This window comes from Phyllobates terribilis, unplaced genomic scaffold, assembly GCF_046119375.1.
Source record: "Phyllobates terribilis strain yellow unplaced genomic scaffold, ASM4611937v1 Scaffold_4__5_contigs__length_816908805, whole genome shotgun sequence".
In the NCBI taxonomy this organism is placed as follows: Eukaryota; Metazoa; Chordata; class Amphibia; order Anura; family Dendrobatidae; genus Phyllobates; species Phyllobates terribilis.
This window is the reverse complement of record NW_027362764.1, coordinates 61,222,747-61,245,152: the sequence shown is the minus strand read 5'-3', so window position 1 is coordinate 61,245,152 and position 22,406 is coordinate 61,222,747. Positions and strand designations below refer to the sequence as shown.

General features: G+C 41.3%; 1 protein-coding gene across 1 annotated transcript in view; it reads right to left on the bottom strand.

Annotated features, from left to right (window-relative positions):
* Positions 1–6,862: 6,862 nt before the first annotated feature.
* ZNF804B (zinc finger protein 804B) overlaps positions 6,863–22,406 on the bottom strand; it is a 633,228-nt gene continuing 617,684 nt past the window's right edge. Inside the window, exon 4 of the mRNA XM_073677411.1 lies at positions 6,863–10,455. Within this exon, the coding sequence (XP_073533512.1) occupies positions 7,047–10,455 (3,409 nt within the window). The 3' untranslated portion in view covers positions 6,863–7,046. The remainder of the gene's footprint in view (positions 10,456–22,406) is intronic.

Genomic DNA, 22,406 nt, shown 5'->3' with positions numbered 1-22,406 from the left:
CCTTTTGAAGGGAGTGCAGCAACTAAGGCTAGGTGCAGGAGAACATACTTTTTGTCATCTGAGAAAATCGGATCAAATATGCAAATCCCACTGTGATCAGAGTTTATTACAGTGTTCTCTGATTCTCTTGGATGAGGAGAAGATGGAGAAAAAACATTTCTGCATCTTCTCTATTTTGACAGTGAACAGAAATCGAACTGCACTCAGATGTCACCCGAGTGCAGTCCAATGTTTTCCACGCACTCATTGACTTGGATATCACCATACTTATGACCTTTGTCAAAATGAAACCTGTGATATATTCACATCAAAATGACTTAAAAAAGGAACACATTTTAAAACTTCAGAAGAAAAGTCTATTAAGCTGCTAGCTCGAGTTTACAGAGAAAGATATCTTGGCTCACGCTTGTGCAAAAAATGTGCAATGTTTTTTAATAGTATGCTTCATTTCGACTTTTCTAAAAAAGCGAGCGTGGCTTATTGGTAGGGGCCAACCATGGCCCAACAGGTTTATTATAATTTATGCCGAAAATTGTAGAAAATTGTGAAAAATTCTGATCTACAGGTGCATCTCACAAAATTAAAATATCAGTAAAAAGTTAATTTATTTCAGTTTTTCAATACAAAAAGTGAAACTCATATATTATATAGAGTCATTACACACAGAGTGATCTATTTCAAGTGTTTATTTCTGTTAATGTTGATGATTATGGCTTACAGCCAATGAAAACACAAAAGTCATTATCTCAGAAAATTAGAATACTTTATAACAACAGCTTGAAAAATTATTTTAAAATGCGAAATGTCCTACTGAAATGTATGTTCAGTAAATGCCCTCAATACTTGGTCGTGGCTCCTTTTGCCTCAATTATTGCATCAATGCGGCAATGTGGCATGGAGGGATCAGCCTGTGGCACTGCTGAGGTGTTATGGAAGCCCAGGTTGCTTTGATAGCAGCCTTCAGCTCGTGTGCATTGTTGGGTCTGGGGTCTCTCATCTTCCTCTTGACAATACCCCATAGATTCTCTATAATAGATTCTCTATGAGGTTAATGTCAGGCGAGTTTGCTGCCAATCAAGCACAGTGATACTGTTGTGTGTAAACCAGGTATTGGTACTTTTGGCCGTGTGGACAGGGGCCAAGTCCTGCTGGAGAATGACATCTCCATCTCCAAAAAGCTTGTCGGCAGAGGGAAGCATGAAGTGCTCTAAAATGTCCTGGTAGACGGCTGCGCTGACTTTGGTCTTGATAAAACACAGTGGACCTACACCAGCAGATGACATGGCTCCCCAAACCATCACTGATTGTGGAAACTTCACACTAGACCTCCAGCAGCTTGGATTGTGGCCTCTCCACTCTTCCTCCAGACTCTGGACCTTGATTTCCAAATGAAATGCAAAATTTACTTTCATCTGAACACAACACCTTGGACCACTGAGCAACAGTCCAGGTCTTTATCTCCTTGGCCCAGGTAAGACGCTTCTGGCGTTGTCTATTGGTCATGAGTGGCTTGACACAAGGAATGTGACACTTGTAGCCCATGTCCTGGATACGTCTGTGTGTGGTGGCTCTTGAAGCAATGACTCCAGCAGCAGTCCACTCCTTGTGAATCTCCCCCAAATTTTTGAATGGCCTTTTCTTAGCAATCCTTTCAAGGTTGCGGTTATCCCGGTTGCTTCTGCACCTTTTTCTACCACACTTTTTCTTTCCACTCAACTTTCCATTAATATCCTTGGATACAGCACTCTGTGAACAGCCAGCTTCTTTAGCAGTGACCTTTTGTAGCTTACCCTCCTTGTGGAGTGTGTCAATGACTGCCTTCTGGACATCTGTCAAGTCAGCAGTCTTCCCCATGATTGTGGAGCCTACTGAAACAGACTAAGGGACCTTTTCATACACTTCAGAAGCCTTTGCAGGTGTTTTTTGTTAATTATTCTAATTTGCTGAGATAATGACCTTTGTGTTTTCATTGGCTGTAAGCCATAATCATCAACATTAACAGAAATAAACACTTGAAATAGATCCCTCTGTGTGTAATGACTCTATATAATATAGGAGTTTCACTATTTGTATTGAAGAACTGAAATAAATTAACTTTTTGATGATATTCTAATTTTGTGAGAAGCACCTGTACATCAGCTCATAATTAGCTTATATGTTAGTCTGTGATGTCTGGACAGCCCAAGTTGTTTGCTTCTTTATAAATATGGTGCATCTTACTCTTCTGGACTTGACTGATATTTTATTCAACCTCCCCTTCCCTTTTCTTTTTGTATCAGTACGAATAATCAAAATAGAGCGAAGAATGCAGTTAAAAAACATGTATTTTTCACCTTTTGTACACTTTATTGTTATATGTCACCAGATTTTTGCAGGCAACAGGTTTACTAGTCCTCTAGTGATAATCTCCTGCTGACAAAACAGTAATTTTATAAAAAAAAACTACACTAAGCAGCCCAGTAAGTGACACATACTTGGAATCAGGGTCTCTGTCCCTACATTATGTTGCTCTCAAATTAGGTGGCTAAAACCTGATGACAGATTCCCTTTAAGAAAAAAATGTTCTATAAATAAAAAATAAAAAAGTCTTGTTCGTCATGATGAAAAAAATTGGTTTTAGTAGTAATGATAACTAAAATCAAAGTCTAAAAACACTTGTGGTTAAGGAGGTAAAAGTAAAAATAAATAAATATATAAATTTAATTTTATAAAATATATCAATGAAATTTTAACCGAAAAGCAAATGTTTCTGCTCGCTGGGTATCTCCCAGATCATAAAAGTCTCACCCTTATTTATAGCGATTTTCATATGAGGAACAATCTACGGTCTTATTGTTTCCATGTGGACGATCATTAACACAAATACAATGTGAATTTATCACCAGACTCAGCAAGTTCACGGTCAAGAAGGTGAAAAACTGCAACTCAGGGGAAACCGGCGAACAACTGAAAGTTGCTGATTCATGGAGAAAAATGTGCATTCATCCATTACCCTAGCTACTTGACTGTAATCTGGAGCATGTGTATATACTTTGCTCAGAAGGGATTTTCACGCCTTAGACATTTATATTATTTCCCGAGTATTCCATAAATGTGGGAGACTAAGGACGCAGTCGTATAACATGGATGACGATCACATCGCAATGCTCGGACTGACCGGCTGCTCTCCTCACCCAAGCCTGACAGCTTCATGTATTTCTATGCGGCTGTCAGGCTTGGGACAGCAGAGCCACCGGCCAGTCCATGAACTGTGATGTGATCGTCGTCCGTATTATATGGCCGTCTGACTGCGCCCTTAATGTGAGGGAATGGTGGCAACATCTATTAAAGTCTATGGAAGCTACAGGATTGGTGGAGTCCTCGCCTCAATCCCAAGTTTTCTGGATAACCCAAAGTTGTCCAAGATTAGAAAACCCCTAAGGCTATGTGCACACCTTCAGTATTTGCAGCAGATTTTTTTTCTCCTGCAAATATCGGAGTGTTGCTAAGAAAAACATTGCGTAAATTTTGCCTCTTTTTGTTTTCACACGACAGTTTCCTCCAGATCCGAGAAAACTGCTCCGATTATTCTGAACAGACTCTTTGATCAGAATTGCATCAGTTTTTCTCTGACAAGGAGAAGTTTTTTTTTCCCAACATGTCAGTTTTGTCAGTCCGTGAAAATTGGACCACACTCGTATGTCATCCGAGTACTGTCCAATCACGCACCCATTGACTTGCATTGGCTCCTCAGCTCACAATTGGACATGTCTCCAATTTTTTCGTCTGACCACTCGATCCGAGGAAAGAGATGAACATATGCACGGACCCACAGAATATCATAGGTACGAGAGCTGTCCGTGAAAACCAAGGAGAGCACTTCTCCAAGAAAATTGGTCGTGTGCACGAACCCTATGTGTGAAAAATACTGCAAAAATGCTGAAAGAATTGACATGCTGCAGATGTGAAACTGCTTCAAATCTGCATGGAAAAAATAAGCAGCGTGTGCATGAGACTTCAGGAATCTCATTCACTTTGCTGGTACTGTAAAATGCTGCATTTTTTCATGATAAAAAGGCATAGTGTGAACAAGCTCTAAGAGTGTTAAGTGTATGTGCACATGGCGTCTTTTTCCAGCAGATGCTGTACGGAAAAGCGTCCCAAAAAATGAACATGGTGCACAGCAATGTCAAAAATGTCCTTCTTGTATCACTTCTTTTACCTTCTTCAGGGTTAGGAAACTCTCTAAACAATAGCAAAGCCGCCAGTGAAGCCGCCCTAGGTAAATGACATTTATTTTCCGGTATTTTCCTGCGTTACCTGGGGAAACTCAGCGTCTAAATGGCGCGGTGTACACATAACCTTATGGTATGTTCATGGCACTGGTACTAGTGTGTTTTATAGAAACCATATAACCAGAAATACAAAATACAGAAAATACAGAGTTTGAGCAGAGTGTGATCACAGTTTGATTTCTCGGATGAGGAGGAGATGGGAAAAAAAATGTCTCCATATTTTCTATTCTGTCAGTCCATGAATATTGAACTGCACTCAGATATCATCCGAGAGCAGTCCGATATTTTCCACAAACTAATTGACTAGCATGGCTGATTGCGATCCGATAATCGAATCCAACTCAGGCATGCTGCGATTTTTTTTCCTCAGACCGGCTACGTCCGAGGAAAAGATCAGATATGTGCACACTCCATAGAATAACATTGGTTCGATGTTTTGTCGGATCGCACTCAGACCAAAAATACGGTGTGTGACAAAGTCACTGGTAAAGTGCTGGAGGGGAGATATGTTTCCCTGATGCTATTAGCCTCAGTGAATTAAAACCATTAGGTTTCCTCCTGCAAGTTATGTGCAAGGAGGGGTTAAGTCATCATTTGTAAAGGGCGTGTTTTTATGAGAACAACCATAGAGCGGGCGGGAGGTTGTTCTCCATATCTCCAGCCCAGGGTATGGTCTGGGGTTTTAAATACTCGACCTGCTGAGCCATTGAATATTCAGTGTCTGGAGAAACTAGCTCCAGAGAGGAGCTTGTGTGTTTTGTGCCAATCTGAACCCTGTGTTTGCTGGACTCTGAGCGGGCGGAACCCCTCTACCACAAGGACTGTGTTTATCACCATTTTGTTTTGTTTTCCTGTTTTTGCCCAAAGGGCTGTGTTTGTTTTACTTCCCATGGTCTATACTGCCTTATAAATCTGGGAAGAATTTAAAGAGACAGTGTTCCTGTATACCTCTATGTGCAACCAAGTGAGCCGATCTACCACAGGTATTATGCATTAGCCCTTAGAGATACATCGAAACAGATGAGTGCGAGTCCATCATATACTAAAGAGAAAAACTGCATGAGTGGTCAGTAGTGATGACCGAGCATGTTGGACACTTGGACGGGCTCGACTCGAGTTGCGAGCATAATGGAAGTGAATGTGAAACTCAAGCATTTTTCCGGAGGACGGTCTCTCCCTCTCGTCCCCAGAGTTCTACAGCTCGCAAAGAGTCCAGCTGATGGAGGAGTCCCTGCACTTCCAGCAGGGGAATACCCCGCTTCAGATGATTCAAATGAGTTTCTTATGGGGGACTCGAGCACTCGGGCACCATGAGATACTCGGCACTGCTCGACACATCACACTCACCCAACGCTAATGGCCAGTATAAACAAATATGAGGTCCTGGGATACCTCATTCCAAGGATGGACTCCACCCTTCACCCCTTCATGACTAGGCAATTGTTCATTATAGGACTTTTTGCTTTTTCTTAACTTCTTCCAAGAGTCGTAACTTTTTATTTTACCATTTTTGTAATGTACAAAAAAATGTGAAATAAAAAGTCCTAGTTGGGTAAAATGGTGAAAAAAATATATATTTGGTTTTGTTTTCATGGCATTTAGTGTGCGCGTCAAAAAGGACCGAGCAGCATGATTCCCCCAGGTGAGTACAATAACAGCTATACCAAATTTATATCGTTTTTTTCTTTATATTTTAGTGTCTAAAATTATTCAGAAGTTTGTAAAAAACAAATTGGTCTGTGACGATATTTTCTGAGATGCGTAACTTCTTCTTTTTTTAGTCAGCGAGCCTCTATGAGGGCTCGTTTTTTTTAGTGTGGCGAGATGAAGTTTAGGATTCAAAAGACAGTTAATGGGTTTTTTATTACGTTTTTCTAGGGATTATTTTTTATTCTCCTTTATGGAATTTTCCATATGGGTTAATTAATTTTTATATTTTGATAATTTGGACTTTTATGGTTATGGTGATACCAAATATGATTATTTTCTTGTTTTTTTTTTTATTTTTTTAACTAAGAAAAAGAAAGGAAATTCAAACGTTTATAATTTTGAAAAACTTTTTTTTACTTTTTACTTTGTTTTTAAGTCGCATTAGGGCATTTATCCCGAGATAACTTGATTGCTTTTTCTATTACCGTAGCATTACATTATTTAGTGAAAATGATGCCTCTGTCTGGACTTCAATATAGGAACAAGATGGCAATGACAGGGGGCTTTCAGTAGACTAAAGGGGAACACATGCACCAGCAACCAGTCAATTTAACTGCATCTGTCAGTGATTGGCAGCGGCATCTAATTGTTTTAACAGCAGCAATCAGAGCTAGCTCAAGTCGCTGGAGCTACGAAGGAGAGGATGCTGCAGTCTGTGTGTTTATGCTATACTGTATAACATTGAAAATGCTAAATAAATTCTTAAAATAAATAGTAGCATAAAATATTACTGAGCCTATCTGAATGGAAAGTAATATTGGAGAAAAATAACCGAGAAAATAAATATTTTTCTGAGTCTGTAAACAGGTTATTTTTTATTTTATTAAAAATAATTGCATTTTCGGCATAATAAATTCACATCATGTACCATACTGTATCAAATAAACAATCGAGGTTTACAATAAACATAGATTCTTAAACTCAGGAAACTAATCTTCCATTAAACCAACTAAAAATTATCAAAAAATAGAAGAGAGAAAAATAATAATAAAAAAAACAAAAACAAACAGAATCTAACCTTCAGGTCCTCTAGTATGTCAGTACATTTCATCCTAGCAAATATTAATGAAGGTGACCGGACCCAGAATGGTGATGAAATTCCTGCCCTTGGAATAATGGATGAATTAATGGGTGTAATTGCAATGTGGGGGGCATACCTGTGTTGGGGTGTGGAGTAAAGAGGGTTGGTATGAGTGTTGCATGAGGTATGGCCTGAATGGTCAAGTGTGGAGGATGAATGGCAGCTGCGGAAACTAAGTGTAGCGGGTGCGCCAGTGCATGCCCAATAATTGGCGGTGGGGTTGGAAAAAGGGTCGGTGTTAATGATGAAGAAAGGGAAATAGGAGAAAATTGAGATTGGGGGAAATGATTGAGATGAGGCAATGGAAAATGATTGACATGGGATTGCATGGAAGCCGTGAGAGCATATCGCTGCATCAGTGCATGGTGGATGGTGGTGATGGAGGGATGATGTTGGATGGACACAGGCTGAATGGTTTGTGCATTTGAGAAGACAGCAGAGCCATTTGTTGGCAAAGCTTTAAAATGCTTTGTTAACAGCTGTTTCTGCATATGTTGTTGTGCCTGCATTTGCAATATTTTATACTTATCGACTTCATCTGGTGAAAATGTTACGGGTTGTTGTGCTAAAGCAGGACCAGATGATTTATGATGCAGCCTATTGTCCATTTTCCTAAAATCCTGCATAGTACAGTCATAAAAACATTTTAGATTTCCATCCATAAGACTCAATTTTGTATTTACATCGTGTCGCCCTAATCTCAATGGTTCTTCTTTGGTCTCTGGTGAATTGATTTCACCGGGATGTCTGAGAGAGGGCAATGAACATGAGAAGTTAAGGTGAACTGGGTCAGGGCTTTGCATAATTGGTTGTTTTTCACAAATTAATTGTCCTTCAATTTCAGTTCTATTTTCTGTGTTTATTTGAGTAACATTATCCAAAATACTGGTATCACAATTGGTCATCACTGTGACTTCACAGTCTTCTGACCCATTGGGTAGACCACTGCTAACATTTCCTACCATATGGTTCTTACTACAAAGATCTAAGTTGTTGCTACTGGATTTTGCTTCATCATGCACTTTCACGTCTACCATTCCATAACCTAAAGAGTTACACTTTACAGAAGAAGAGCATTCAAAGGGTTTATTAAAGTCAATATCATATTCAATTGTCCTGTTCTTCTCTCCAGCTGTTTGTGTTGATGCCAATTTTCCCTCTAATTGGGAACCTGAAACCAATAATTCTTGCTCATTGTCTTTTTCAGGTTCTACTATATATTTGGAAGTACTGTTTAGACAGTTTACCAAAAGAGGTGTCATATCTTGGGGATGACACTGAAGAAAGTCTTTTGTGGCACTAGTGTCTGGACCTTCTGAATTAATTGGACTTCTAGTAGGATTTGGAAGGTCAATAATTTCTTCAGAGGAAGCACAAAAGTCATAAACTCTTGACCCCACAGTCTCAATATTATCCTCCTGTATGGAATCAAACTTTTCTTTTACAAGGTCTGCTTCCACCTTTTCATTTTGTTTTTTCCGATATTTGTTCCTTGCATGTTTGGGGCAAATCAAGTTCTCTACATTGTTGTTACTTGATATCTCACCGAATGTGTTGTGCTTATGACGTTTGCATTTGCAATTCAACGTTTTATCCCCATTAATGTAGTCCTTTTCAGAAGACATATCATTTTTGTGCTGTGCTGGTCTCCAATTGTCTCCACTTGAAAAGACTTCTTGAGTAGACGTCGAGCTGAGATGTTCCTTATATCTGCATGATGAACTACTGCTCAAGGAAGAACTAGAATAGGACAACTGTGAGAAGGATGTTTTATGGGATATATCAGAATTTGTATCACTATCAGAATCCTTCCAACCACCAATATCTTCTTGATGACTCTCTGGAGATGTTTTTGAATCATACAGTTTGTCCTTCCGAAGGCTATCATGGTGTAGATATTTTCTTCTTTTCCTTTTTTCCTTACAGCGTCCATTTTCCTTAACCATGCAGAGATCTGTTTGACCATGGGAAGATCTTTTGCGTTTTCTTGAATGACAACTTTCCCTAATAAAATATTTTTGCGAATGAGTAAAATAGGTGGAAAGTTGAGGTTCATTTTCATAAGAATTAATATTCTTGGCTTTATGTGTGAATCCCATCATTGCTTGATAATTATCAGAGCTTTCCATGTCTTTTTCTGTTAAGTCTTCTACGTACACACCTCTCTTTGGCTCTGAAGATGGACTATCCAGGCCACTTTCCACCACTTTCTCTACGTTAAAACCTGAGGTCTTGTCTGCGTAGCTTCTACTACGCCGATCCATATCTTTGCATCTAACAGTTTCTCTATCATTTGGCTTTTTCATCTTATTTTTAGGAGAACCTTTAAAATCAAAATATAATGGGTTGCAGGCGTAAGATATCGAAGGCTGAGTTTTTGTAAACAATAGGAGTTCTGTTGGCCACTGGAGAATGGTATTGCCATCTTTGCTCAAAACACTAAGAAAAGATAGTGCTTTGGTTTGAGTATTGGTATTTACAGATTCACCTAATGAGTGCCCTGGGGCTGGGAATTCACGTGGGTTTTCATGAAGATCATTAGATGTCTCGCAATTTCCTTCTTTTGACTTGCAGCTAGGCTCATCCTCGGCTTGTTTTTGTGAAAGTAAATTGGAAAAATGTTCAATTAATATTGCATCTGCAACACTGTGCTTGCTGGAACAAGTCTCTTGTACGCCGATCTGCATTTGGCAATGGGATTCTGTTGAAGTCTCAGAAGTTGGCTCGGTCTCCGAAGGAACATTTACTTCTTTTTGACTCGGTTGATCTGTACAAGTATCTAGAGAATGCATATTCGCTGTTACGTTTGATTGGGCAATTTCGTTTTGTTCCTTTGAGCTTTCCTGACTGCTTCTGTCATCCTTAAATGTCTCTGCATTTGCAGGCATGTTGTCTGGCAGGGACAAGTCTGTTTCATCTGGTTGAGACGACGCGCTGGTTTCTGCTGCGCTTTCATTTAGGTGTGCATAGTGTCGAAAGCTTACAGACATTTGCTTTGCTTTATGGTGAAGAAATTGGTTGTATTCATTTACTTCATCCAGGCTCTCGTTGAAAACCGATGCCGAAGAATCCAGCTTTAGCAATGCCTTCTTAGAGAAGCAGAACGAGACGCCAGCTCTATTGTTGACGCTGCTGCTGCTGTTCGAGAGAGGAACCTGTACCTGGTTCTGCTTTTCAACAAAGCAGCAGCTGCTATCTTTCAGCACCTCTCCATCAAATATAATGTCTGGTTTCTTCTCTTCAGTACTGCCGCTGCTGCTGGTGACGCTTTCTGAGCTGCACATGACGGCACATCTCAGATTTGCAATTTTCTCATCCTTTTCAGTAATGAAATCTTCCTGGGGTCCTTTTAATCTGGGCGCTTTAAATAAAGGAACCTCATCGGCAATACTGAAAGGACAAAAAAAAAAAACGAATGAAAGGGTTTCAAACAAAATATCAAAGTATATACTGTAAGTACAAAGTATAATAAGTGTCGTTTAATTTTTTTTAGTTTTTCAAACAATATCTTTAGCTAACTTCACATCACATATGAGCCAGACCTGTGTTTATACAATAATATAAGTTTGTGAAGTTTAAGGGAATCTGTCAGCAGGTTATTGCTATTTAATCTGAGAGCAGCTTAATATAGAGCAAGAGATCCTGATTTCAGCGATGTATCACTTATTAGGCTGTGTGATGTAGTTTCAATATAATCAATGTTTAAGAGCAGGAGATTATCTCTGCAGGACTAGGACTCACATGAAGGCCAGTGAGTCTAATCTGTGTAACCACGCCCCCCACCACTGATTGTCAGCTTGCTGAGAATGTTCAAAAGAGCTGCCAATCAGGGGTGTGGGCGGGGTTATACACAGCTCAGCATTCTGAGCTCCGCTATGTTTACAACACAAAAAGAAGTAATTCTCTCAAAACTACACCAAGCAGTCCAATAAATGATAGTTGATAATAGATGATAATTTTTGTGCTGTGCTGGTCTCCAATTGTCTCCATTCGAGGAGACTTCTTGAGTTGATATCTAGCTGAGATGTTCCTTATATATGTTCCTTATATATATTATGAATCGACTGTCAGGTTCCCTTTAAACTACTGACATATAGGGCTCATTTTCAAGTACTGTATGACAGAACCCTTATGAGGGACCATATGGAACAGTGGTACAGTGGTTTGAAAAAGTGTTTGCCCCCTTCCTGATTTCTTACTCTTTTGCATGTTTGTCACACTTAAATATTTCAGATCACAAAACAAATTTAAATATTAGACAAAGATAACACAAGTAAGCACAAAATACATTTTTGAAATTAAGGTCTTTATTATTAAGGGAAAAAGAAATCCAAACCTACAGGGCCCTGTGTGAAAAAGTGATTGCCCCCTAAACCTAATAACTGGTTGGGCCACCCTTAGCAGCAACAACTGCAATCAAGAATTTGCAATGAATCTTTTACAACGCTCTGGAGGCATTTTGGCCAGTCATGTTTGCAGAATTGTTGTAATTCAGCCACATTGGAGGGTTTCCGAGCATGAACAGCATCTCAATCGGACTAGGGTCAGGACTTTGACTAGGCCACTCCAAAGTCTTAATTTTGTTTTTCTTAAGCCATTCAGAGGTGGACTTGCTGGTGTGTTTTGGATCATTGTTCTGCTGCATAACTCAAGTGCAGCTTGAGGTCACGAACAGAAGGCCGGACATTCTCCTTCAGGATTTTTTGGTAGACAGCAGAATTCATGGTTTAATTTACCACAGCAAGTCTTCCAGGTCCTGAAGCAGCAAAACAGCCCCAGATCATCACACTACCACCACCATATTTTACTGTTGGTATGATGTTCCTTTTCTGAAATGCTGTGATACTTCTATGCCAGATTTAATGGGACATACACTTTCCAAAAAGTACAACTTTTGTCTCGCCAGTCCACAGAGTATTCTTCCAAAAGTCTTGGTGATCATCAAGATCTTTTTTGGCAAAACTGAGACGAGCCTTTTTGTTCTTTTTCCTCAGCAGTGGTTTTCATCTTAGAACTCTGCCATGCATGCCATTTTTGCCCAGTATCTTTCTGATGGTAGAGTCATGAACACTGACCTTAACTGAGGCAAGTGAGTCCTGCAGTTGTTTGGATGTTGTTCTGGGGTCTTTTGTGACCTCTTGGATGAGTCGTCGCTGCGCTCTTGGGGTAATTTTGGTCAGCAAGCCACTCCTGGGAAGGTTTACCACTGTTCCATGTTTTCGCCATTTGTGGATAATGGCCCTCACTGTGGTTCGCGGGAGTCCTAAAGCTTTGGAAATGGCTTTAAAAATAACCTTTTCCAGACTGATAGATCTCAATTATTTTGTTTCTCATTTGTTCCTGAATTTCTTTGGATCTGAGCATGATGTCTAGCTTTTGAGGATCTTTTGGTCTACTTCACTTTGTCAGGCAAGTCCTATTTAAGTGATTTCTTGATTGAGAACAGGTGTGGTAGTAATCCAGCCAGTGTGTGGCTAGGGAAATTGAACTTCACTTCTCAAAAATGTGATAAACCACAGTTAATTTATGTTTTAAGGGAGGGGCAATCACTTTTTCATACAGGACCCTGTAGGTTTGTATTTCTTTTTCCCTTAATAATAAAGACCTTCATTTAAAAACTGCATTTTGTGTTATCTTTGTCTAATATTTAAATTTGTTTTCTGATCTGAAACATTTAAGTGTGACCAATATGCAAAAGAATAAGAAATCAAGAAGGGGGCAAACACTTTTTCACACCACTGTATATTATGTCTACAAGACCAGAACCCCAAACTAACCCAACCAATCATCAAAATGGAATAAAATTATTGTGGGGTCAGGTTTCTGTTATGACCTGAATCCAGACTGAAGGTAAGGATATGGAGGGCTAAGAGAGCCAAATAGCCACATAAAGGTTTCTGGGTTTGGAATAAACAAGGAGAACCTGTCAGTACACTTTATAGGTAGGGAAGGATAGAGTTCAGCTCACCCGCATGCACTGTTTGAAGATATTTGGAGCAGAGGAGGCATCCGTGTCTTGGATGTGGATAATTGCAAAGAAAGAGGAATCCAGCTCCATGGAAATACAAAACTCTTCTTTGTTGTGTGAATAGAGAACACTTTAGTCAAAAAATGCGTTTCAGGTAAGGGTTTTACTACCTGAAACGCGCTGCTTTATCTACTACCATGGCGTTTTAACTTACCGACTGAGGTGTTTTCTATTCACACAATAAAGAAGAGTTTTATATTTCCATGGAGCTGGATTCCTCTTTCTTTACACTTTATAGGTGCTTGTTCTCCTATAAAAATGATACCTTTAATGTAGAGATCCAATGTACCAGTCATGAGAAATCTAGTGAATTAATCAGTGCACTCTGGGTGTGGCAATGCACTTAGTGAAACAGCCACACCCCCAGTGCACTTTCAGCTTCATTTTGCATGACTGGCAGATCGGATCTCTACACAAAAGGTATCATTCTTATTGAGGGACAAGCGCCAACACACCCATACCAGTACCTTCATAAAAGTTTGCAGACAGGTTCTCTTTATGGTGCTGTATCCTCCTCAAATTTTTGCTCACGAACCCCAATAGGTCTCCTTACACGTCTCAGTACTCATAGCATGCCTATTAGTTTCTTACAGAGAAAAGAAGAAACAGCTTCACAAGAACATCTGGCATCTCCCATAGCTATAATTAATGGTAGCAGAGGGGTCACATCACGATCCTCCCCCTCATGAGAAGTTGCTCAATGCTTATTTCTTATCATTTCAATATTGTCCATTTCCTCCCTGGTTACTGATTACTTCATTATAAGAGCAATTACATTACGGTGGAATATATTTAGAGACAATAGTTGACATGATACTATAGATAAGTATCCTAAGCCTACATTATTAGCATTTAATTATCTTTCGTTTTAGGCGAATAAAGGTTATTTTCTGAAAAGTTGTACAATTTTTACATACTTTTTGTTGCAATTCGTATTTTCTTTTTCTTATCTTTGCTCTCTGATTTGCAATAAAAACCGTCAATATTTTTTTTTTTACTAAATAAATAAATAATTACTTTTATTATTTTAAATAATTACTGGTCATATCATTTTTCATTCCTCTGATAACTGAACTGTAAGGTCATGTTGTGTTTTTGCAGTGTTTTTTGCTGCTTTTTTAAAGCAAGTTAAATGCTGCATTTTATAGAACCAGGAAGAGTGATGAGTAGTGTTGAGCATTCCGATACTGAAATATCGGGTATCGGCCGATATTCGCGGTATCGGAATTCCGATACTTAATTCCGATACTTTTACAATATCGAATACCGGAATCGGAAGTTCCCATAATGCTCTGCAGTGTCTCTGAAGTATGACAAGCTGGATGGCAGCGCTCAGCTGAGATCCAGCCTGTCATCAGAATGCCATCCCAGCGTGGGAGAATTCTCCTGATTGTTTAAAAGCCGGCGGGCGGTAAAAAGCCGCCGGCTTTTAAAAAATCACACAGCCCCATACTGCTTCCCCGCAGCCTCCCACCCCGATCCTCCGCTCACCTCGCCACCTCCCATCCCGATCGTAAGTTAGGACCGGGCGGGGAGCGCAGCACCAAGGAGCGGGGAGCGAAGGACCCGGGCGGGGAAGCCGGCAGTGAAAAGACTTCACCGCCGACTTTCCCGTTCTGTGCTGCGCTTTCCCGCCGGTTATTTCAAATGAACAGCTGAGGTATCAGGTGATGCTGATCAGCTGTTCATTTGAAGGAGCCGCGGTGCCCTCAGAGGGTTCACGTGAGTTCATGCTTGACTGCATTGCATGAACTCACATGAACTTTCCCACGGCCGCACAGGTCAGCCTCACCTCCCAGACGATCAGCCCGTCATGATTGGTGTGTGTGGGTGTCTGTGCGTGTGTCTGCGAGTGTGTGCGGGGTGTCTGTGCGATGTCTGCAGGCGTGTGCGATGTCTGCGGGTGTGTGGGGTGTCTGTGCGATGTGTGCGGGTGTGTGCGGGGTCTTGTGCAATGTCTGCGGTGTCTGCGAGTGTGTGCGGTGTCTGTGCGATGTCTGCGAGTGTGTGCGGTGTCTGTGCGATGTCTGCGGGTGTGTGCGGTGTCTGTGCGATGTCTGCGGGTGTGTGCGTGCAGGCAGACATAGGCCAATGTGACACTACTACTCCCATCGGCCTATGTCTGTCCCCCGTCCACTCGTGCCAGCAGGATCAGCTCGATGGGAGCAGTAGTTCCCATCAGCCTGATCCTGCTATTTAAATTGCCCTACTGTGTCCCCAATAAATTTTAAATACATGTCATTGGTGGCCAGTGGTTGCCTACAATAAATTAGTTCATACATTACCTGTCCCCGCCGATCGCCACCTAACATAAAGTAAAAAATAAAAAACTACACCTATACTCACCTAGACACCTAATTCCCCGAAGCCATCGATCTCCTGTAATAAAATATAAAATAATAAACCACAACCTTATCCTTACCCCTCCGTAGTAGTCCACGAGTGTCCCACGATGATCTCCAGTTTAGAGCAGCCACATAGAATGTGACCGCTCTGAACCGCTGCCTCCGCTAGAATGATGAGGCCGTAAAGCAGCCCCGTCATTGCATAAGCGGGTTCGCCGGAGTTCAGGCAGCGCTGCTCCGGTTAGCTCCTTTACGGCCCTGCTGTATCGTGAGAAATTCCCACGGTACAGCAGTGCCGTAAAGGAGGTCTCCGGAGCTGCGCTGCCTGAAAGCACTCCGGTGACCTCAGTCAGTGGCTCCTGCTGCCGGGAGCGGACGTGTTCCCGGCAGTGTGAGCTTACAGCAGCCATGCACAGCTGTCACCATCTCCAGATGTGACAGCTGTGCATGGGAGATCAGCGCAGGAACGTGGACAGGTAACTATTTTTTTTTAGTAAACTAAGAATTAAATAAAATTGTGTGTTTTATTTCAAATAAATTATTTTTTTCTGGGTGTAGTGTGTTTTTTCTTTTTAACACTTTGTAGGTTAGTAATGGGGGTGTCTTATAGACGCCCATTATTACTAACCTGGGCTTCATGCCAGCTGGCGCTGACATGAACCCCAACCCTATTACCCCCTGCCACCGCACCAGGGCAGCGTGGAAGAGCGAGGCTAAGTGCCAGAGTTGGCGCATCCTATGGATGCGCCATTTCTGGGGCGGCTGACGGCTGGTGTTTCTAGCCTGGGAGGGGGCCAATATTCATGGCACCCTTCCTGGGCTATTAATATCAGCCCCCAGCTGTCTGCCTAGCCTTTGCTAGCTATTAAATAGGGGGTACCCCATGTCACTTTTTGGGGGGGTCCCCCATTATAATAGCTAGTAAAGGCTAGGTATTCAGCTGGGGGCTGATATTAGTAGTCTGGGAAGCTCCGTGGGTATTATCCACTTCCCAGGCTTCAAACATCTGCCCCAGCCGTCTGCTTAACCTCCGCTAGAGACTAAAATTATGGGGGATCCCACGCCAATTTTTTTTTTAATAAATCCTTTATTTTAACACTAAATGACATTTGAGGAGTTAATAAAGCTGCAGTCCCTAAATTATTATTTATTTTTTAATTAATTTTTCCCAAAAATTTTGACGTGAGCATTGCCATATTTTTGTATGCCAGCCAGGTACAGCATCCAGCTTCTATGAACGCGCCATTTTCCGGGGTGGCTGCGGACTGCAATTTGCACCGGGGGGGGGGGGCAGAAAGCTTGGACCTCCCTGCGCTGCAGATTCCAGCCCCCAGCTGCCTAGTTGTACCTGGCTGGACACACAAATAGGGAGAAGCCCCACGTATTTTTTTTTTAAATTATTTCATGAAATTCATGAAATAATAAAGAAAAAAAGGGCTTCCCTATATTGTTGTGTCCGGCCAGGTACAAATAGGCAGCTGGTGGTTGGGCGCAGCCCGTTCCTGCCTGCTGTACCTGGCTGGACACAAATATAGTGCGAAGCCCCACGTCAATTTTTTTTAAATTATTTCAGGAAATTCATGAAATAATTTTAAAAAAATTGACGTGGGGCTTCGCCCTATATTTGTGTCCAGCCAGGTACAGCAGGCAGGAACGGGCTGCCCCCAACCACCAGCTGCCTATTTGTACCTGGTTGGACACAACAATATAGGGAAGCCCTTTTTTTCTTAATTATTTCATGAATTTCATGAAATAATTAAAAAAAAAAATACGTGGGGCTTCGCCCTATTTTTGTGTCCAGCCAGGTACAACTAGGCAGCTGGGGGCTGGAATCCGCAGCGCAGGGAGGCCCAAGCTTTCTGGGCCCTACCCGCTGCAAATTGCAGTCCGCAGCCACCCCGGAAAATGGCGCGTTCATAGAAGCGCCATCTTCTGGCGCTGCACCCAACTCATCCAGGGCCCTGGTGCGGTGGCTCACTGGGTAATAAAGGGGTTAGGGCCAGCTTGGCATTATCAGCTGGCCCTAAGCCCGAAATTCATGGGGTCACGCCAATATTAGACATGACCACCATGAATTTCTAGTAAAGAATTTACAAAAAAACACAACACCCAGAAAAAAGTCCTTTAATTGAAATAAACACACAATTCTTTATTGTTCTAAATTAAACTATACTTACCATCACGCCCATTCCAGCTGAAGCCAACGATCTCCTGCAATAAAAGTAAAATAATAAAGCAACCTCATCCTTACCTTTCCATGGCTCCCACGACAGCTTCAGCTCTGCTACATCGAGATGACAGGTTGGACCGCAGCAGAATGCTGCCATCCAGCCTGTCATCCCGCTGACACTGAGAAGCGCAGGCTTGCTTGCGCTCCTCAGTGTCTCTGTGTGACGGTATAAAGATGAGCCGAGGTCATGTCCAATGAACTCAGCTCACCTCATGCACGTCTCTGACAGCGTGGGAAAATTCTCACGCTGAAGCGCTGAGTGCAGGAGAATTCTCCCACGCTGTCAGTGACGTGCATGAGGTGAGCTGAGTTCATTGTCGGCTCATCTGGATGCCGTCACAGAGAGACACTGAGGAGCGCAAGCATGCCTGCACTTCTCAGTGTCTGTGGCATGGCAAGCTGGATGGCAGCTTTCTGCTGCGGTCCAGCCTGTCATCTCGATGTAGCAGAGCTGAAGCTGTCCAGGGAACCATGGAAAGGTAAGAATGAGGTTGCTTTATTATATTTCTTTTATTGCAGGAGATCGTTGGCTTCAGCTGGAATGGGCGTGATGGTAAGTAGAGTTTAATTTAGAACAATAAAGAATTGTGTGTTTATTTCAATTAAATGACTTTATTCTGGGTGTTTGTGTTTTTTTTTTTAACTTTGACTATGGGGTTAGTAATGGGGGTGTCTTATAGACGCCTCTCCATTACTAACCTGGGCTTGATGTCAGCTGGCATTATAAGCTGACATCAACCCCAACCCTATTACCCCACTGCCACCGCTACAGGGCAGTGGGAAGAGCGAGGCTAAGTGCCAGAATTGGCGCATCCTATGGATGCGCCATTTCTGGGGCGGCTGACGGCTGGTGTTTCTAGCCTGGGAGGGGGCCAATATTCATGGCACCCTTCCTGGGCTATTAATATCAGCCCCCAGCTGTCTGCCTAGCCTTTGCTAGCTATTAAATTAGGGGGGACCCCACGTCATTTTTTTGAGGGGGTCCCCCATTTTAATAGCTAGTAAAGGCTAGGTATTCAGCTGGGGGCTCATATTAGTAGCCTGGGAAGCTCCGTGGGTATTACCTCCTTCCCAGGCTTCAAACATCTGCCCCAGCCGTCTGCTTAACCTCCGCTAGAGACTAAAATTAAGGGGAACCCCACGCCAATTTTTTTTTAAATAAATCCTTTATTTTAACACTAAATGACAAGTACAGTAATCAACACTATCACTGTACTTCTTATATATGTGACTGACATGTTTCTATCTATCTAATCTATGTATGATTCTCTATTCCTTCTATTCTAAATTGTCGGGTACAGATGCTGAATTGCCGGCCGGCTTTTTTAAAGAGACGGTGCATGAAAACACTATTATTTTTTTATATAAATCCTTTACACTAAATGACAAGTACAGTAAGCAACACTGTCACTGTACTTCATATATATGTGACTGACATGTTTCTATCTATCTAATCTATGTGTGATGCTCTATTCTTTCTGTTGTAAATTGTCGGGTACCGGTGTATGCGCTGATGAATTGCCGGCTTTTCGCATAATACATTCTACATTATTCTTAGTTGTTTTAGTTCATGTAGAATTAACCTACAAGGAAAGAAAGGGTTTATTTTCATTCCGATATTTCTGTCCCATTGACTTGCATTGGTTTCCGGTATCGGAATCGGCGATATCCAATACTTTTTGGGTATCGGCCCGATCCAATCCGATACGATATTTCCTGATATCGGAAGGTATCGCTCAACACTAGTGATGAGATTTCAGAAATCTCCTGTACGTGCTCGTTTCTTCTTTTTTTTTCTGAGTTGGAAAACTTGCATTGTTTTTCAATTCTTTCAGCAATTTTGCAGTTTTTTCACCCATAGAAAGCAATGAGGAAGTTAAAAATGCAATGGTGTTTTTGCTGCGTTTTTGTTGAATAAAACTTACTTTATTAAACCTATACTGTAGACAAAGCACACCTGTAGTCTGCACCCAAAAAATGCTGCAACAATCATACAAAAAATGCAGTGGAAAACTCTGAAAAGCAGGCTTTGTAATATAGCATTTTTCCTTCCAAAAGAGCAGGTTTTGACTGCAGAAAAAAACAACAAAATCACCTTATGTGAACATAACCTAATTGTTACGAGTCCTGCAGCTGTGTGGCCATCACATGAGCAGGACAGATTTGGAAGTGAACAATAAGGGTATGTTCACATGTTGCGTTTTTGCATTGTTTTTTTTTTATGCATTTTTTTAATGCAAATTAAAAGCTGCTTTTTTGCAGTACAAGCAAAAGCTACGACATTTCAGAAATCTCATGCACACACATTGTTTTTTTTTTCTTAACTGAATTGGAAAACTGCTGCATTTTTTTAAGTCAATTTATTTCAGCAAGAAAGCGCAAGAACGCTGCAAAAAACGCAACCATATGTTTTTGCTGCTTTTTTGGTAAATGAAACTATCTTTATTAAACATGTACTGTAGACAAATGACACGTAATCCATAACAAAACCGCAACTAAAAAAGCAGCAAAAACGCAGCAAAACCTGCTTTGTAAGCAAGAAAGCTCTCACTGGCCGAAAGTAAGTATAACTCATACATACCTTCCGGTCCCAGGTCAGAAACCGGCGAATCTCCGCAGCGCACAGTGTCTGCAGTCACACAGAGTGACTGTAGACTTATCGATTTGGACCGGACAACCCTTTAAGGAATGACTTGCCTAGATTTTATCACCAATACAAGATAGATGATTCTTGCCAGATACAGTGGTGGCCAAAAGTATTGGCACCCCTGCAATTCTGTCAGATAATACTCAATTTCTTCCTGAAAATGATTGCAATCACAAATTCTTTGGTAATATTATCTTCATTTAATTTGCTTGCAAGGAAAAAACACAAAAGAGAATGAAGCAAAAATCAAATCATTGATCATTTCACACAAAACTCCAAAAATGGGCCAGACAAAAGTATTGGCACCCTCAGCCTAATACTTGGTTGCACAACCTTTAGCCAAAATAACTGCGATCAACCGCTTCTGGTAACCATCAATGAGTTTCATACAATGCTCTGCTGGAATTGTAGACCATTCTTCTTTGGCAAACTGCTCCAGGTCCCTGATATTTGAAGGGTGCCTTCTCCAAACTGCCATTTTGAGATCTCTCCACAGGTGTTCTATGGGATTCAGGTCTGGACTCATTGCTGGCCACCTTAAAATTCTCCAGTGCTTTCTCTCAAACCATTTTATAGTTCTTTTGGAAGTGTGTTTTGGGTCATTGTCCTGCTGGAAGACCCATGACCTCTGAGGGAGACCCAGCTTTCTCACACTGGGCCCTACATTATGCTGCAAAATTTGTTGGTAGTCTTCAGACTTCATAATGCCATGCACACGGTCAAGCAGTCCAGTGCCAGAGGCAGCAAAGCAACCCCAAAACATCAGGGAACCTCCGCCATGTTTGACTGTAGGGACTGTGTTCTTTTCTTTGAATGCCTCTTTTTTTTCCTGTACACTCTATGTTGATGCTTTTTCCCAAAAAGTTCTACTTTTGTCTCATCTGACCAGAGAACATTCTTCCAAAACGTTTTAGGCTTTCTCAGGTAAGTTTTGGCAAACTCCAGCCTGGCTTTTTTATGTCTCGGGGTAAGAAGTGGGGTCTTCCTGGGTATCCTACCATACAGTCCCTTTTCATTCAGACGCCGACGGATAGTACGGGTTGACACTGTTGTACCCTCGGACTGCAGGGCAGCTTGAACTTGTTTGGATGTTAGTCGAGGTTCTTTATCCACCATCCGCACAATCTTGCGTTGAAATCTCTCATCAATTTTTCTTTTCCGTCCACATCTAGGGAGGTTAGCCACAGTGCCATGGGCTTTAAACTTCTTGATGACACTGCGCACGGAAGACACAGGAACATTCAGGTCTTTGGAGATGGACTTGTAGCCTTGAGATTGCTCATGCTTCCTCACAATTTGGTTTCTCAAGTCCTCAGACAGTTCTTTGGTCTTCTTTCTTTTCTCCATGCTCAATGTGGTACACACAAGGACACAGGGCAGAGGTTGAGTCAACTTTAATCCATGTTAACTGGCTGCAAGTGTGATTTAGTTATTGCCAACACCTGTTAGGTGCCACAGGTAAGTTACAGGCGCTGTGAATTACACGAATTAGAGAAGCATCACATGATTTTTCTAACAGTGCAAATACTTTTGTCCACCCCCTTTTTTAGGTTTGGTGTGGAATTATATCCAATTTGGCTTTAGGACAATTCTTTTTGTGTTTTTTCATTGAAGACAAATTAAATGAAGATAATAATACCAAAGAATTTATGATTGCAATCATTTTCAGGAAAAAAATGAGTATTATATGACAAAATTGCAGGGGTGCCAATACTTTTGGCCACCACTGTAGGTGGGGGTCCAAATGATAACACACCCATAATAGAATAAAGAACTTGTGCCCCCCTTTTGAATAGAATGATTGTTGTTCATGCAAGTTGCCGCTCCGTTCATTTTCCATGGGTTTGCTGTAGTAACAGTCTCTAAACAATGGTTCGCTGACACAGAAAGTTCTCTCCTCTGTCATACATTGGACATTGGTAATGAGGAAATATGAATAAGTTGTAAATATTTTATTATCTAAAAAGTGTTTTTTTAGTCCCTTTTTAACATTCATAATTTTTGAATTTTAGAATGTGCAAAATTCAACTTTAAGGTTTTTTGTTTTTTCTTTTCGGTAATTTTCTAAACACCTTAGATTTACTGTATTAT